This window comes from Bufo gargarizans, chromosome 3 (genome assembly GCF_014858855.1).
Source record: "Bufo gargarizans isolate SCDJY-AF-19 chromosome 3, ASM1485885v1, whole genome shotgun sequence".
Lineage (NCBI taxonomy): Eukaryota > Metazoa > Chordata > Amphibia > Anura > Bufonidae > Bufo > Bufo gargarizans.
The window spans coordinates 77,344,055-77,362,103 of NC_058082.1; the positions used below are offsets into that span (position 1 = coordinate 77,344,055).

Below are 18,049 nucleotides of genomic sequence, written 5' to 3' on the forward strand. Positions count from 1 at the left end.
TGAAGTTAAAAAGCTACTTCTGCAGGGGTGGGAGGGAGGGTGACTTTCTCCCTGCAGCTCACAGTCAGACAGCACAGTGCTGTTGTGTTGGTGAGCTGTTCCAAAGGACACAACCCCGATCCGGTTAGGCCACGTTCCCTCCCACTCCTGAGCCGATCGGGGATTGAAAAAATGAATGTAAAAACACAAAATGCAATCGCACACTGCAACCAGCACTCTGCCCTGCCTTTATGCTGGATGTTGAATAAGGCAGCAAGGGGTTGTGCGGGCTGAATTTTCCATATTTTTCTCATTGAAAAAATGAAGTTAAAAATCAACTTCTAGCTTGCACTAAGCCACGCCCCGATCTGGTTAGGCAACCCCCCCTCCACTCCTCAGCTGACAGGAATTGAAAAAATTAAGGTAAAAAAAAATACTTTTGTTAACTGCATAGGTGGGATGGATGGCGACTTTCTCTCTGCAGCTCACACTCAGACAATACAGTGCTGCTGTCTTAGAGTGAGCTGCTCAAAAGGACATGCCCCCGATCCAGTAAAGGCCACTGTTAAGGGGGCAGGCCCCTGTGGAGGTCACTGTCAAGGGTGTGGTAAGCTGTGAAAGTCAGTGTTAAAGGGGAAGGCTTCTGTAAAGGTCAAAGTTAAGGGGGTGGGCTGCTGTGGAGGTCCAATTATAAGGGACGGGGCAATGTGGGGGGATCAGTGTCAAGGGGGGGCTGTGGAGGTAATTGTTTTGGGGGCGGTGTAGATAGTGTTGATATCTTTTAACGACACACACAAACATTAAATTAAATAGATTAAATATACCCGAGCGAAGCCGGGTCCTTCTGCTAGTTTAACATATAAATGTAACAAACACATGAGGGAGCTTTCTTTTACCATTCAAATTTTAAATATACCGAAGTTATTAAAATATTGAAACTCGCTTTAATCATTATTTTACACAGGAAAAATGTTTTTAATTTAATTTGTCATAATAAGCCAGGGAAATTGTGCAGATGTTCCATGCTCCATAAAACTATTAAAATATTTAATCCGCCTCATCATTTTAACCTCTTCCCGACATGCACCATACATGTACAGCACAGCAGCTCAGTAGCTCCCGCAGAGTGATATACATGTACGATGCAGTGATTGGGTAGGCACAGAAACTCTATCACAGGAGCAAGCCAGTAGTTCCTGCAAAGTGCTGTACATATACAGCGCAGTTATTGTGCATGAACAGGAGCCAGTGGTGTAGCGTGTGGGAAAGGGGGGGGGGGGGCGCAATGCCCAGGCGCAAAATTGCAGGGGGCGCCAGGCAGCAGGAATTTTAATGTGGGCCATGGAACCCTTTAGCTCCCATCCCCTCCGTTCAGCCTCATAGGCTTAAGGCTAGTGACCTGATGCCTATGAGGCAGTAAAGCGGCGCAGGAGATGGTGACCTCCTGTGTCGGGTCTCGCGGGATGACGTGATGATGCAGCGCAGAAGGTTATGGTGATGTGTTTGCGACCGCCCGTGCCGGGACGCTTGAAGACAGGTCATAAGCGGTGACGGAGTAAGGAAGAGAGGTGAGTATTTATTTTATTTTTTTAATAGGCAGGTCATGGACTGGGGGTACTATGGGGCTGGGGGACATTATACAAAGGAGGCAATCATATATAGAAAGAATGGGGGCCCTGGACTGGGGGCACTATGGGGATGGGGGACATTATACAAAGGAGGCAATTATATATAGAAAGAATGGGGGCCATAATTATTACAATAATACAGAAGGGACCATAATTATTACAATAATTCTACAGAGGGGGCCATTATAATAATAATAATAGTACAGAGGGGCAATTATATCATAAAATATTACCAAGGACATTATACATATGGGCACTACGGGGGGAGGTCTTTTATCTAGTGGCACTACAGAGGGTCATTATAACTGCATGGGGCACTGCAGCGGGTCTTTATAAATACTTGGACCACTATAGTAGGTATTATAACTACTGCAGACACTATAGAGGACTTTATTACTATTGCGGGCTCTTATAGGGGTATCTTATAGAGGGGCCTTCTTACTGCTGGGGGGATTATTATTGTTGCACATAATAATGGGGATGCTATTGGAGGTACTGTGGGGCAGTGTTCCTCTACTCCAGTCCTCAGGGCCCACCTGCCGGTCATGATTTGAGAGTATCCCACAAAATAAATACCTGTGGTAAGTCCTGATGCACTGACACTAATTATATTACCTGCTCAATACTAAGGAAATCCTGAGCACATGACCGGCAGGTGGACCCTGAGGACTGGAGTTGAGGAACCCTGCTGTAGGGAACACTATTACCATTAAGGACAGTTTGGGAGCATATTATTATGGGGGACTATTTAAATGGAACTAGCTCAGTATTGGAGGTAGAATCAGAAAGACAGTGTTTAGGCACCAGCAAGGGGAGGATGATAGTAAAGTGAGGAATCAAAAAAATAATAATCTTTGAAACTCTGCAGAGACGAGACATGGCTAAAAGAAGGTGTTATGGCGGTCTAATCTCCGAATGAAGACATTGAGGAAAGTCTACATGACAGGAGATGTCACTGGATGTAACAGGTATATGCTGCTGTATTCTACGGCATATTTTGCAGCAATATATGAAATCTCCATCCAAATATCTGTTTCACGGTAGGGTTGTGGGGGAGGGGGATATAGAATTTGGCCCACACTGCCTCAGCCCGGCCCAAGACTTCTGTACGTGTTCTGAATTCTGGGGCCTCACACCCATCTACTACATTTGTATTTAGAGAGTTATCACTGTGTTATCTGTGGTGTTACATAGGACTGCAGGTGACATCTACTACATTATCTGTAAAAAGGGCGTGGCCACAGGTTGGGGGGGCGCAGCAATACTTGGCTTGCCCCGGGTGCTGGCAATCCACGCTACGCCACTGACAGGATCCGTGCTTGCTCGATGACTAACAGCCAGGCTTCTTCTGTAACTGCCGGTGATCGGGGATAACTTTGATGCTGTCCATTTAACCATTTTTTTGCGGTGGTCAATGTTGACTACCGCATCTAAGGGTTTTACACATAATGTCAGGGAAGAGATGGACTGGGCAAAATAAATATTTTAGTAGGTCCCTTTGTTTTCCTGGGAGATAAGCAGTCACCAAAAGTGTCTGGCAGCGGATTTGTCTGCTTCACCCATAGAATGCACACAAGTGTTCGGCCGAGCCAAATATCCATGTAGGAGGAAGTCAGGAGAGATAGCTGTCGGCCGAATGATAGTTTAGCAGAGAGCAAAATGTATATGCCCACCTTAAGTCTCTGATGGACCCGCTGTGCAAAACATATTGAGCTGTGAAGTGCCATAGGTCGAAAAAACAGCAATTTTCATTCTGCAAGTTTTACCGTGCATTTATACATTTCATGACCTAGTCCAGGGATCAGCAACCTCTGACACTACAGGTGTCCCGAAACTACAACTACCAGAATGCTCCATTCACTTCTATGGGAGTTGTGAGAACAGCTGAGCAGGATTGCATGCTGGGAGTTGTAGTGTTACAGCAGCTGGAGTGCCGAAGGTTGCTGATCCCTGACCTAGTTTATGAAACACTCGTGGGGTCTAGCCAATAAACATAATCCCAGGAGAATTTCATTAGGGTTTTAGTTTCCAAAATGTGCTACATTTTGGGGGATTTACACTGTACTCAGGGGCTATGCAAAAGTGAAATCGTGCCCGAGAACCATTCCAGCGAAATCTGCGCTTCAAAAGCCAAATGGTGTACCTTCCCTTCTGAGCCATGCAGTGTGGCCATACAACATTTACGATCACATATGGGGTGTTGCCATATTCAGAAAAAATGCACACATTGGTGCTTTTTTTCCTGCTGCTCCTTGTGAAAATGAAACATTTGGGGCTAAAGCAATATTTTATTGGAATAAATGTCATTTTGCATTTTCACAGCCTAAGGCCTCATGCACACGACTGTTCCGTTTTTTCCATTCCGCAAAAAACGGAAGCCGCCCATGTTGCCTTCCGCAATTTGCAGAACGGAACGGGCACTGGCAATATAAATGCCTATTCTTGTCTGCAAAGCGCGGTCAAGTATAGGACATGTTCTATATTTTTAGCGGGGCCGCGGAACGGAGCAACGAATGCGGACAGCACACGGAGTGGTGTCCGCATCTTTTGCGGCCCCATTGAAGTGAACGAGTCTGCATCTGAGCCGCCAAAACGGCGGCTCGGATGCGGACCCAAACAACGGCCGTGTCCATGAGGCCTAATTCTAATAAATTCTATGAAACAATTCTGGGGTGAAAATGCTCACTACACCGCTAGATAAATTCCTTGAGGGTTGTAGATTTCAATATGGGGTATTTTGAAGGGTGTTTCTTATGTTTTGGCAGCTCAAGACATGTTTCCTAAATTCATCTCAATAAAATCAAGGCCCTAAAACACAAAGTGTGCCTTAATTTCTGATTGTGTTTGAAACGTTTAGCACACTACAGTACCACATGGGTTATTTCCATTTTTCACTATTAATCCTTAATTAATTAATTTAAAAAAATTGGATTAAGATGGGAAATCTGTAAAAAAAAATAAAAAAATTAATTTCATCTACTTTTTGTTTTACTTCATGTAGAACAACTAAAGGGTTAACAGTTTCTAAATTCAGTTTTGAATACTTTTAGTGGTGTATCTGTAAGGAATAATGAGAACCTTCACAGACATTTAGTGGTGTAGTTTCATTTATGGTAGTTTCCCAGTATGTAAGCCCGTTAAAGTCACTTCTCAACTGACTTTGTCCTTAAAGGGGTTGGCTCATCTAAGACAATGGGGGCATATCGCTAGGATCTGCAGGACCTGTAAAGGGAATCTTACTTACCAGTTTCCCAGCACTGGTTCCCTACCCCTTTTTCTCCAGTCCTGCTGGATGCTCTTCTGGGCTCCAGCGATTTCAACATTCGGTTTGACATCGCCGTAGCCAATTACAGGCCACAGTGGTGTCAGGGTACCCCTTGCGACCATTTGTCATGTTGCAAAGGGGAGCCTGACATCATCACAGTCTGTGATTGGTTGTATCAATATCAAAATGGATGTGGACATCACTGGAGGCCAGAGGAGCGTCGCAGGCCTGCAAGAGAAGGACCAGGGAGCCGGTGCCGGAAAGCAGGTAAACTTCCCCTTGCAGGTCCTGGAGAATGGAGGGGTGAAGGGGGTTAGGAACCCCCCTTCCCCATTCTTGCACAACCCCTTTGAGCTTTTAATGATGCAGCAGACTTTGGCTTCAAGGATCCCAAGAATTGTTTTTGTCTCTTGGCATTTAATTCGTCAAACAATAATTATGTGGGAAATAGTATTGAACTGTACAACCCCAATTTCAAAAAAGTTGGGGCGCAGTGAAAAATGTAAATCAATGTAATTAAATACAGAATGCAATGATTTGCAAACCTCATAAACCCATATTTTATTTACAATAGATCGTAGAATATATTTTTGTATAACGAAAGCATATAATTTTGTCAATTATTGAGTGCTTTCATTCTATAACTCTGGCCAGTTTTTTCCCCTTTTTTGTATATTCAAAGTTTTCAAAATTTTATGTCGAGGAATGTTTTTATAAAAATGTGCCACAAATTTTAAATGCAGTTTTTCGCAGATTGGTGGACCTCTGTCCATCTTTACTTTTGAGAGACTCTGCCTCTCTAAGGGTGGGTTCACAGCACGTTTTATACCTCTGTTTGACATATATGTTACAAAAAAGGATATAAAAACGTAGCACACCACATTCTTGTATCCTGCACAGTCCAGTAAAAAAAAACGTATACCGTATTTTTCGCCCCATAAGACACACTTTTCCCCCCCAAAGTGGGGGAAAAATGCCCCTGCGTCTTATGGGGTAAATACTAATGAGCGCTTCCATTATGGAAGCGCTCATTAGTACCGGAGGACCAGGAAGCGGTGAAGGGTCTGTACTCACCACTTCCTGGTCCTCGGCTGTCGGGTTTGAAGGCTGCGCACCGCGTGAGGGTGCTCTGTGACCTCACACTGTGCACACCAGTTCACAGCACAGCCAACAGCAGGAGGCAGAGGATCGCAATTTGAGGAGCGATAATGTCCAGGAGCAGGAGAGGTAAGTTTTTTTTTTTGTGATCTGAGGCTGAATTATGGCAGGGGGCTGCTCACATATGGCTGGGGGCTGATTATATGACTAGGGGCTAATATGAGGCATGGGGGTCTCATCTGAGGTCTGATTGGGGGTCATTCACATTGGGGTCTGATCTTAGATCTTATTAACATTGGGGATCTGATTGGGGCTGTGAGCTGAGGTCTGATTGCTGATCTGAGGTCTAATGAAAAATTTATTTTTCTTATTGTCCTCCTCTAAAACCTAGGTGTGTCTTATAGGGCAAAAAATATAATACTTCTTTTTTTTACAACGGTAAAACAAGTATACTTTTTTTTTATAATAGAACACTATGGTAAATGGATGCCACTGTTTGGCATCAGTCTGAGGCATCTGTTTAACGCATACTTTTTTTTTGTATACGTCAAACGGATGGGAAAAACGTCACGTGAACCCAACCTTACACGTTCTTTTAATAGCCAGCTGTTGTTTTCTTTTTAGTTCTGAGACACACTTGGGGTCTGATTGGGGTTCTGGTCTGAGGTCTGAGAATCACTGGGGGTCCGATATGAGGTCTGAGAATTATGGGGGGATCTTCATCAACACTGGGGGTCTGAGAAACACTGGGGGTCTGATTGGGGCTCTGATTTGAGGTTTGAGAAACACTGGGGGTCTGATCTGATTAGCATTGCGGATCTGATCTGAGGTCCGATGAAACATTTTTTTTTTCTTATTCTTCTCCTCTAAAACCTAGGCACGTCTTATGGGCAGGTGCATCTTATGGAGCGAAAAATACAGTACATGGAATAAAAATGGCTCTCTTTCATCTTCCATTGTGCATTATTTCTGCCTCTCATATTAAATTTACAGAGAATAATCCATAAAATTAGTTACAGTAGTTATATAAAATTTTCATTCATGATGTGTGTGTTGCATCAATTGTGCTATGAATGCAGAGTGACTACTTCAATTACATATGTAATTATGTTAAAATATTAAACCAATGTTTACTCCATAATGGGAGTAGGAAAAGACTGAAGTGGAAAACATTAGTTGTTCGCATCAGTAATAAATTGCTTTGTGTGTTGGCTGTCAATCAATAGTAACTTTATTGAGAGGATAATTACACCTCGGGATGCCTTAAGTTTGATTTGCAGATTTCTGTAATTTATTAAGAAAGACATATGCTGATTTAGATAAGACAGATATAACACTGGAGCTATTTAATCACAAAGCGTAAAAATAAAGAGAATACAAAAAGCAGAGTCAGTTACAAAAGAAATTCCACTGTAGGATAAAAGTTGCCTAAAATGTCAACTACCACCTCACATAATACTCTAGTTGGGCAACAGCTATGGTGCGACATATTTTTAGGCTGGATTCACGGTAGTGGTACTGTTCCACACGGCCAAACTACAGGCGGTTTATGATGCATTTCTGTCATGTAAAAAAAAAAAAAGATCTGTATCACGCAGGACAACAATAGACATATTGCAGTGGATTGTACAAAGTGATCAAATGATGGCAGGTTCCAGTCACCTATGGTTACAAAAAAAAGCTTAAAAACGTTTTTTAAAATATATAAAAAAAAAATTTTACAATTTTTTTCCCACTTTTTCTAAATTCAAAAAAAAAAACACATAAATTGGTATTGTTGTGTCAGAAAGTGTCTAAAATATTGCATCCTGCATAGTGAATGTCATAAAAAAGAAATCCCATTGTCAAAGACTGGCCCAAAAAAAATGACAATTAAAAAATTATTAAAAAGTCATGTTACCAATAAAACTTACAGCTCACAACAACAAAAAAAAAAAAAAAAATTTTAAAAGTAGTAAAAAATAAACTACATAAACTTGGTATTGTCTTAATTGTACCAACTTGCTGAATAAACTTAACGTAATTTTTACGGCAAACTGAATGCGGTAAAAAGGAAAACCAAAACCCAAGGCAGAATTGCCTTTCTTCTCCCATTCTACTCCACAAATATTTTTTTTTACAGCTTGTTAGTACATTATTTGGGTTATTAAATGGTGTTATAAAAAATACTATTTGTCTCGCAAAAAAAAAAGTTCTTACGATGTTATATTGACGGAAAGTGGCTTTTGGAAGTCGGGTGAAAAAAACAAAAAACAATTATGCCAAAACTGGCTTGGTCCTAAAAGGGGTACTCCAGGACTTTACTACTGAAGGCCTGTCCTTGGGAAAGGCCATCAAGATTTTTGTTTGGTCCCAAACCCTGCACCCACCGGTCAGCTGTTCCAGGTCCGCTCCAGCGCTGGAACTAAACGTCCATTGTGTTGTGGACAGAGATGGTTACTGTTCCCATTCACATCAATGGGAGCAGCACTGCAGTATCCAGTTCTGTCTACTACTCTGGAACAGCTGAGTGGTGGGAGTGGGGGGTGTAGAAAACCTCCAATCTGATACTGAGCTGATCAATTCTAAGGGTAGAAATAGTTCTTTAACCTTAAGGCTATGGGCCACAAATGGTGTAATCACTGAGAAAGACTGAAGGCAAGACCCGCTGTGATTCCTGCAGCAATGCCGCTGCAAGAAGCAGCCCATTTTGGCAGTTTTTTTTTGCTGAAGCTGATGTCATAGTAAACCACTGTTGGATATATCCTAAATCAAGTTCTTATGTTAAACATATTTTTAAGAATTTCTGGTGTTTTATTTTTTATTTTTCATGTCCCTCGCTATATTAAAATAATCATGAGTTCTTGCAGTTTTCATTGTCCAATAAGCCTAATAATAGTCGGATACTTCCTATTCTGTGCTGATTATTTCTCAGCAGTCATTATCATCACAGGCAGGATTACAATGAAACGTAACAAGTATATATACAAATAACAAACAGTTGATGGTTACTGCTCCCCCCCTCACACACACTCCTCGTACATTGATCTCTGCAGAGGTCACAAACCATGACTAGAAAAGCCTCCCAAAGTCAATGGGTCATCAACAGTCTACAAGTCCCTATGGTCCATTTGGCTGCTGTAAAGCATATCTCTGCTGTCAACTGCAGCTGAGGCAAGATGTCTGCCCACATATTCATGTAAAACTTTTAGAAAATGATAAAGTAAAAAATAGTCCCATACAAAAAACAAACAAACCTATTGTACCCCCCATCAAATGTGTGCATTTTTATTAAATAATAAAATAAAGAACAAGGACAAGTTAGATCCACTTGATGAAAAGCTATGGGGCAACGGTACATTGGGACATATACTTTGCACTGTTCACCTGTTGCTATACCACAACATAGTCCCGACATAGGAGGATACCTACTTAACCGCAGCACATGCAACATTAGTCCTGATGCCCTGGTACTTCGACATGCATTTCACTTTCAGTTAATCAGGAGGCATACAGGAAGAGTAAGCCAGAAAGATAAGACGGACCAATCTACCAATGAGTTGATGGTCATATACTAAGCCTAGATTCCCTGTCACCGAGGAATACTCAGCGCTTACTCAAACTGACCTGCTCCAAACCAAGGAGCTTTCACCCACCATCCAAGGCATGGGTGCATTCCTTGAATCGTAGGTGGACAGTTTGAGCATGTGCTGAGGGTTCCTAAGATCTGGTGACAGGTTATGTAGGCTTAGCATATGACTGGCCAGGTAGTTCATTGGTGAATTGGTCTTCTTATTCTGCTCTTACTCCTCTTTCCCGTACACCTCCTGACGACGCCAAAGCAAAACACATGTCAAGATTATAAGGCATTAGAATTACTATTCTGTGCCGTTTTAAAAGGCTATGTACACCTTTGGGGGCATTTTTTTTAATTAGTGCATTGTACTCATTATGAGCTAAAAATCATTTTTCCAATTGGGCTTTAAAGAGTCCTTTTCTCTGTACAGAGCTGAGATCCTCTACTAGCAGGATCTTAATTTTCTCTCTGCTCAGTCAGACAGGGATCTGACAGGCTCCTTATCTCTGCTCTCAGACATTATAAACACTCAAGATACCAATGAGCAATAAAACACAAAATCGGAATGCATCTGTACAACACAAATAGAATGCAAGTGTCAAAAAAGAATAGCTCCTAGATGGGACAAACCCAGACACTCAGCATATACACAGATATAATACAAAAATGTAGGAAGCTGACGCGAAACACGTGTCGGGGTCTCTAAGAGGTGCCACTAGCCAGGTCTCTATTGTGTATTTTTTTGTTTTATTGATTTCAATAAAGATACATTTTTGGATATATATTTTTTTATTATATCTGTATATATGCTGAGTGTCTGGGTTTGTCCCATCTAGGAGCTATTATAAACACTCATGAAAGCTCAATCCGTATCTTACGGATAAGAATGTGGCTTAAATAACTGTTTATGACCTCTTAGTAATTTAGAGATGAGGGTTATTAGATGACCAACACAATGTGAAAGTGAGATGCACACAGCTAGAAAATGCAATTATAAAAATAATTGTTCTCAACAGTGTACATAGCCTTTAAACTATTCTTTTATTTCAAGGCTATTTTCTAGTATAACAACTAATTGACAGGGGGATGCAAAGCATACATACCAATGTGATATGCAGTGATAGATATGTATATGTAGGGTATACGGTTATTCTGTAGCTTTTTATCAAGTGGATCAATTGAATATTTAATAAAAGGTATGCACTTTATGGGAGTACAAAAGGCTCTTTTTTCTTTTTGTATTGAATTAATTGTTATCTTGGCATAATTGTCGTATAATTTGGCATAATTGGTATAATTTGGTATAATACATTGGTATAATTCCCTGTGATGAAAGAGTTACAAAAAAAGTCTGTTAATAGGGTTAATAAATCTGATAATAAAAACAGGTTAGAAAGTATACGTACAAGCTATGGTTTTAATTAGTAACAAAAATAATAATAAAAAAAAATAGGCAATGCATTTGCTTCAAACAATAATGAGGCCTGCAGACCGTTCTGAATTTTCAAGGGGAAATTGCTATTTTTAAATTAAAAACTGCAAAAAGAAAAAAGTATATTTAGCCTCAAAATCTCCAAGCCTATTGCTACCTTCAAGTCTGAGCACTGTCTCCTTCCATGTGCAAAATGGTGTGAAGGCTGGCACTGGGCACACTCCTTTTACAGTCTGCACAGTAGCAGCCTCTGCCATTATGATCATTTTTTTTTTTTATGTATTTATTTTATGCTCTTATATAGCGCTGTTATATTCTGAAGCGCTTTACAGACATTATCATCACACTCCCCCCAATGGGGCTCACAGTCTAGATTCCTATCAGTATGTCTTTGGAGTGTGGGAGGAAGCCCACACAAACATGGGGAGAACATACAAACTCCATGCAGATGTTGTTCTTGGCCGGATTCAAACTTAGGACCCCAGCGCTGCAAGGCACCAGTGTCAACCACTGAGCCTCCACGCACAGGTAAGAAGACAACACTCAAGCATTTTTGAGACACAACCACGTTGAGTGGTGAGACTATATACCCCTCCCCCACCCTTTTTTTTGTTGTTGCTATTTTGCTGTGTTTATTGGAGAGAGCTCTTAGTTGACTTAATCTAAGGATCTGCATCTTCTGTCCATAACTACAGGAAGATAAAAGAATCATAGTATCATAGTATGCTCTGTGTGTTTTTTGTTTGTTTTTTTTATAGTCAAGATTTTTTTTTTTTTATAGTCAAGAGATGAGGGATTCAAACCTTCTACATTTGTCATCAATAACCTAGCAGTCTGACATGGCTATTAGGGTACATGTACTCGACTGTAATTTATTCAGATTTATCCAATGGATTTTCGTGTGGTTTATGCTACATTTCCGCACCAAAATCTACATGTGTTAATTGTGGATTTTGTCACAGATTTTGATGTGTATTTGGCTCAGATATCACCCTTTGCATTGCAAACACTGAAATTTGCATTTATACAAACAACTGACATTCTGCAGATTTCCTTGTGGAAAATGTCTGAACCATGTACATGATATTTTGAAAATCTCATCTACTTAACCCCTTAGGGACACAGCCTTTTTACACCTTAGGACCAGGCCATTTTTTGAAAATCTGACCAGTGTCACTTTAAGTGATGATAACTTTAAAACGCTTTGACTTATCCAGGCCATTCTGAGATTGTTTTTTCGTCACATATTGTACTTCATGACACTGGTAAAATAAAGTTAAAAAAAATATTTTTTTTTGCATAAAAAAATGTCAAATTTACCAAAAATTGGGAAAAATTAACAAATTTCAAAGTTTCAGTTTCTCTACTTCTGTAATACATAGTAATACCCTTAAAAATTGTGATGACTTTACATTCCCCATATGTCTACTTCATGTTTGAATTATTTTGGGAATGATATTTTATTTTTTGGGGATGTTACAAGGCTTAGAAGTTTAGAAGCAAATCTTGAAATTTTTCAGAAATTTACAAAAACCCAATTTTTAGGGACCACTACAGCTCTGAAGTCACTTTGCGAGGCTTACATAATAGAAACCACCCAAAAATGACCCCATTCTATAAACTACACCCCTCAAGGTATTCAAAACTGATTTTACAAACTTTGTTAACCCTTTAGGTGTTGCACAAGAGTTATTGGCAAATGGGGATGAAATTTGAGAATTTCATTTTATTGCCTAATTTTCCATTTTAACCCATTTTTTCCACTAACAAAGCAAGGGTTAACAGCCAAACAAGACTGTATCTTTATTGCCCTGACTCTGCCGTTTACAGAAACACCCCATATGTGGCCGTAAACTACTGTACGGCCACACAGCGGGGCGTACAGTGAAAGGTGCGCCGTTTGGTTTTTGGAAGGCAGGTTTTGCTGGACTGTTTTTTTGACACCATGTCCCATTTGAAGCCCCCTGATGCACCCCTAGAGTAGAAACTCCATAAAAGTGACCCCCATCTAAGAAACTACACCCCTCAAGGTATTCAAAACTGATTTTACAAAGTTTGTTAATCCTTTAGGTGTTGCACAAGAGTTATTGGCAAATGGGGATGAAAATTGAGAATTTCATTTTTTTGCCTAATTTTCCATTTTAACCCATTTTTTCCACTAACAAAGCAAGGGTTAACAGCCAAACAAGACTGTATCTTTATTGCCCTGACTCTGCCGTTTACAGAAACACGCCATATGTGGCCGTAAACTACTGTACGGCCACACAGCGGGGCGTAGAGTGAAAGGTGCGCCGTTTGGTTTTTGGAAGGCATGTTTTGCTGGACAGTTTTTTTGACACCATGTCCCATTTGAAGCCCCCCTGATGCACCCCTAGAGTAGAAACTCCATAAAAGTGACCCCATCTAAGAAACTACACCCCTCAAGGTATACAAAACTGATTTTTACAAACTTTGTTAACCCTTTAGGTGTTGCACAAGATTTAATGGAAAATAGAGATACAATTTCAAAATTTCACTTTTTTGGCAGATTTTCCATTTTAATATTTTTTTTCCAGTTACAAAGCAAGGGTTAACAGCCAAACAAAACTCGTTATTTATGGCCCTGATTCTGTCGTTTACAGAAACACCCCATATGTGGTCGTAAACCGCTGTACGGTCACACGGCAGGGCGCAGAAGGAAAGGAATGCCATACGGTTTTTGGAAGGCAGATTTTGCTGGACTGGTTTTTTAGACACCATGTCCCATTTGAAGCCCCCTGATGCACCCCTAGAGTAGAAACTCCAAAAAAGTGACCCCATTTTAGAAACTACGGGATAGGGTGGCAGTTTTGTTGGTACAAGTTTAGGGTACATATGATTTTTGGTTGCTCTATATTACACTTTTTGTGCGGCAAGGTAACAAGAAATTGCTTTTTTGGCATTGTTTTTTTTTTTGTTATTTACACCATTCATCTGACAGGTTAGATCATGTGGTAATTTTATAGAGCAGGTTGTCACGGACGCGGTGATACCCAATATGTATACAATTTTATTTATTTATGTACGTTTTACACAATAATTTCATTTTTAAAACAAAAAAATGTTTTAGTGTCTCCATAGTCTAAGAGCCATAGTTTTTTTTAATTTTTGGGCGATTATCTTAAGTATGGTCTCATTTTTTGTGGGATGAGATGACGGTTTGATTGGCACTATTTTGGGGTGCACATGACTTTTTGATTGCTTGCTATTACACTTTTTGTGACGGAAGATGACAAAAAATGGCTTTTTTATTTTTATTTTTTTACGGTGGTCATCTGAGGGGTTAGGTCATGTAATATTTTTATAGAGCCGGTCAATACGGACGCGGCGATACCTAATATGTATACTTTTTTTTTATTTATGTAAGTTTTGCACAATGATTTCATTTTTGAAACAAAAGAAATCATGTTTTAGTGTTTCCATAGTCTAAGAGCCATAACTTTTTCAGTTTTTGGGCGATTATCTTGGGTAGGGTATGATTTTTGCGGGATGAGATAACGGTTTGATTGTTACAATTTTGGCGTAGATGCGACTTTTTTGATCACTTTTATTACCTTTTTTGGGAAGTAAGGTGGGCAAAATTCCAATTTCATCATAGTTTTTAATTTTTTATTTTTATGGCGTTCACCGTTCGGGTAAAGTAACATGACCGTTTTATAGATCAGGTCGTTACGGACGCGGCGATACCAAACATGTGTAGGGAATTTAATTTTTTTCATTTTTAATCGGTGATAAATGTGTTTTTTGATTTTTACTTTATTTTTCACTTTTTTCACTTTTTTTTTGACCCAGACCCACTTGGTTCTTGAAGATCCAGTGGGTCTGATGTCTGTATAATACAGTACAGTACAATATATAGTACTGTACTGTATTTTACACTTTGTCTGAACAGATCTATGCCTTTCAGCACAGATCTGTTCAGCACCATGGACAGCAGGACGCCTGAGAAGGCGTCCTGTTGCCATGGGAACCTTCCCCGTCTGCTCAGTTATGGTCAGAACTGCGCAGACGGGGAAGGGTAAGGACGGGGCTTGGGGGGCTGCCTGGGAGCTCTCTCCCTCTCCATTCGGAGGGGCTGCAAAGGCACAGTAGCCCCCCGATGGGAGAGGGAGGGAGCTCCCTGCGCTGTTAATCTTTTCCATACAGCGGTCCGTACGGACCGCTGTATGGAAAGGGTTAAACGGCTGACATCGCATCACCGATGTCAGCCGTTTATACCAGGGTGCCAGCAATGTGCTGGCACCCTGGTATACCCACTAGACGCCAACGATTACGCAATGGGAGGCGGGCGGGGGATCGCGATCCCGCCTACCGCACCGCCCGCCTCCCGCACCGCCCGCAACCCTCCCCCTGTACCTCCCACCGTGCTCGAATAACTCAGGGGTGCAAGGGGGAGGGATACACGAAACAATTTTTAATCCTAAAGTTTCTGATCCCCGCGGTCAGGGACCGCGGGGATCAGAAACTGCAGAAATCGCAGCAAACCGCAGGTCTGAATTGACCTGCGGTTTGCCGCGATCGCCGACATGGGGGGGTCACGGGACCCCCCCGCGCATTTAGCCTAGGTGCCTGCTCAATGATTTGAGCAGGCACCGGGTTCCGATCACTGCCAGCCGCACGGCAGTGATCGAAAATGCACAGGGCGTACATGTACGCCCTGTGTCCTTAAGTACCAGGGCACAAGGGCGTACCTGTACGCCCTGTGTCCTTAAGGGGTTAAAGGAGTTGTCCCATGAAAAAATATTGTACAGTTGTCAATCCAGCACTTGGATGTTAATACTTTTGTAATTCCATGTAATTAAAAATTTAGCATAGCCACTAAGTTATTCATTAAAATGTATCTGTATAGCGCCACCTGCTGTGTTTTTTTTTTCTTATTTCTTTGTCCTGCTCACTGAGATGGCCGCACATGCTCAGTTTCATCCTTCAACTGCCTCCTGAGCTGTGATAGGGAGAGCTGAGACACGCCCCCTGAGATGCAGCGGAACAGACACTCCCCCTTGAGCTGTCAGCTTGATAAAAATATACCAGAGCAATGAATGGGGAAATCTCTGGATCCATGTGAGGTACAGGGCTGGTTCTAGCTTTGTTAGAAAGAGGTTGTCATGCACTAGATCAGGGGTGTCAAACTCGTGGCCCTCCAGCTGTTGCAAAACTACAACTCCCATCATGCCTGGGCATACTACAGCTATCAGGGAGTGATGGGAGTTGTAGTTTTGCAACATCTGGAGGGCCATGAGTTTGACATCCATGCACTAGATGGTGTCTGATTTTCAGTTTTTACATTGGTCATGGGATAAACCTTTTAAGCTATTACTGTATAATGCAGTGGATTTTCCACACAAATATCTGCACATAATACACACCACAAGCATGTGGCCTTATAATATTACCGCTTGCTGTTTCTACACTTTAAGACCTCATGCACATGACCGTTGTTTCATTCCGTGTCCGTTGTTCGTGATTTTCTGCGGACCCATTGACTTTCAATGGGTCCGTTGAAAACTCAGCTAATACACCGTTTGTTATCCGCGTCCGTGATACGTGGTTACAGTCAGTCCAAAAAAATATAACCTGTCCTATTTTTTTTCACGGAAAACGGTTCGCGGACCCATTCAAGTCAATGGGTCCTTGAAAAAACACGGAGGCACACAAGATTGTCATCTGCGTCCGCGTCCGTTTTTTTCCTATCATTTGCATGGCAAACTTGACTTAGAATTTTTTTTACTTTCATTCATGTCTGGTGATCCTCCAAAAATAAAGGAAGACACACGGAAACAAAAACTGAAACGGAACAACGGAACCCCATTTTGCGGAACGGAACACAACAATGGTCGTATGCATGAGGCCTAGTAAGTTATCAAGCTCTCTGCTGGAGGCTAATGAACTTCTTCCTCAGCACAGCATGCAGCTGGGTGCACTCAATTTACACTGTCACTAATACACTAATACAAGAACACACACAAAGATGTTGCTACTTCCAACAGCAAAAGAACTCTGTATGTTGTTTCCGAAACTTGCACAAAATTAATACTCACACAGACTGGTAAGGTGTTGGTGAAAGTGGTGGCGCATTCTGCTGCTTTCGGAGACTTTGGATCTTCTGTGCAAAACTCTGGAACCGATGTAAGCTCCAGGGCATCAACTTTCTGCCATATGTACAGGGCAATCTATAGAAAAACAAGAAAGCTTACTGCAAAACATTTAACCTAACAGCGTGCAGTACTGACACTACCAAATTTACATTAGAGCAAAAGGTTCTTAATATTTATTGACTGCATAAAACATTTAGTTTTGCATTTGTCTTTTCCTTCTTTTTATCAAAATTGCTCTATAATTGTATGCACATCAGTTTTAAAGTACGGTGCTGACAAAAAGTATTTGGTCCTTCCACTTTCTTCTATTTTTACACATTTATCACACATGAATGTTTCAGATCTTCAAAGACAGACAAAATTAGACACATATACTGTAACCCAAGAAAACGCAAAATTTTGTTACCGAATAATGATTATTGAAGGAAAAATGTTGTTCAGCCCTATATGGCCACTAAATCAACCAGGAAACCAAATTCAATTGAGAATTTGGTTTCATTTCACCAACTACATACACCCTGGCATGATTACTGAGTGAAAAAAAAACAAACAAGGCCTCATTTAGTCATCTCAATGCGAAAGTGTTTTACAATCCAGAATACCAAGAAGAAAAGGCTAAATATTTTTCAGCCCCTTAAACGGAACCGGTCACCAACATGTACTTGGCATATGAAACTAATGGGATGGAGCTGCAGGGCACATTACACTGAAATCTATCATGTCTCCGGTAACACCGTCAGCAGTGCCTTTTGCAGAAACAAAACTTTAAAAAAAAGTACCTGTCTGTATATAAATGAGGATCCTGGGGTAATCTATTGTCTCACGGTAATGCGGTCACCGGTCCAAACCTGTCCATCTTACTTTGATTGACATCCCCTTGGCTTGGAAACAATCACCCAGCATCACTGAAATCTTGAGCATGATGAGATTTATATATATTATATCTATCTATATACATCTTGGCTCACTACTACTGTC

General features: G+C 41.0%; 1 protein-coding gene across 1 annotated transcript in view; it reads right to left on the bottom strand.

Annotated features, from left to right (window-relative positions):
* Nucleotides 1–18,049, bottom strand: part of B3GLCT (beta 3-glucosyltransferase) — a 519,846-nt gene that overhangs the window by 79,374 nt on the left and 422,423 nt on the right. The window contains exon 9 of the mRNA XM_044284963.1: nt 17,015–17,146. Coding sequence (XP_044140898.1) covers nt 17,015–17,146 — 132 coding nt within the window. The remainder of the gene's footprint in view (nt 1–17,014; nt 17,147–18,049) is intronic.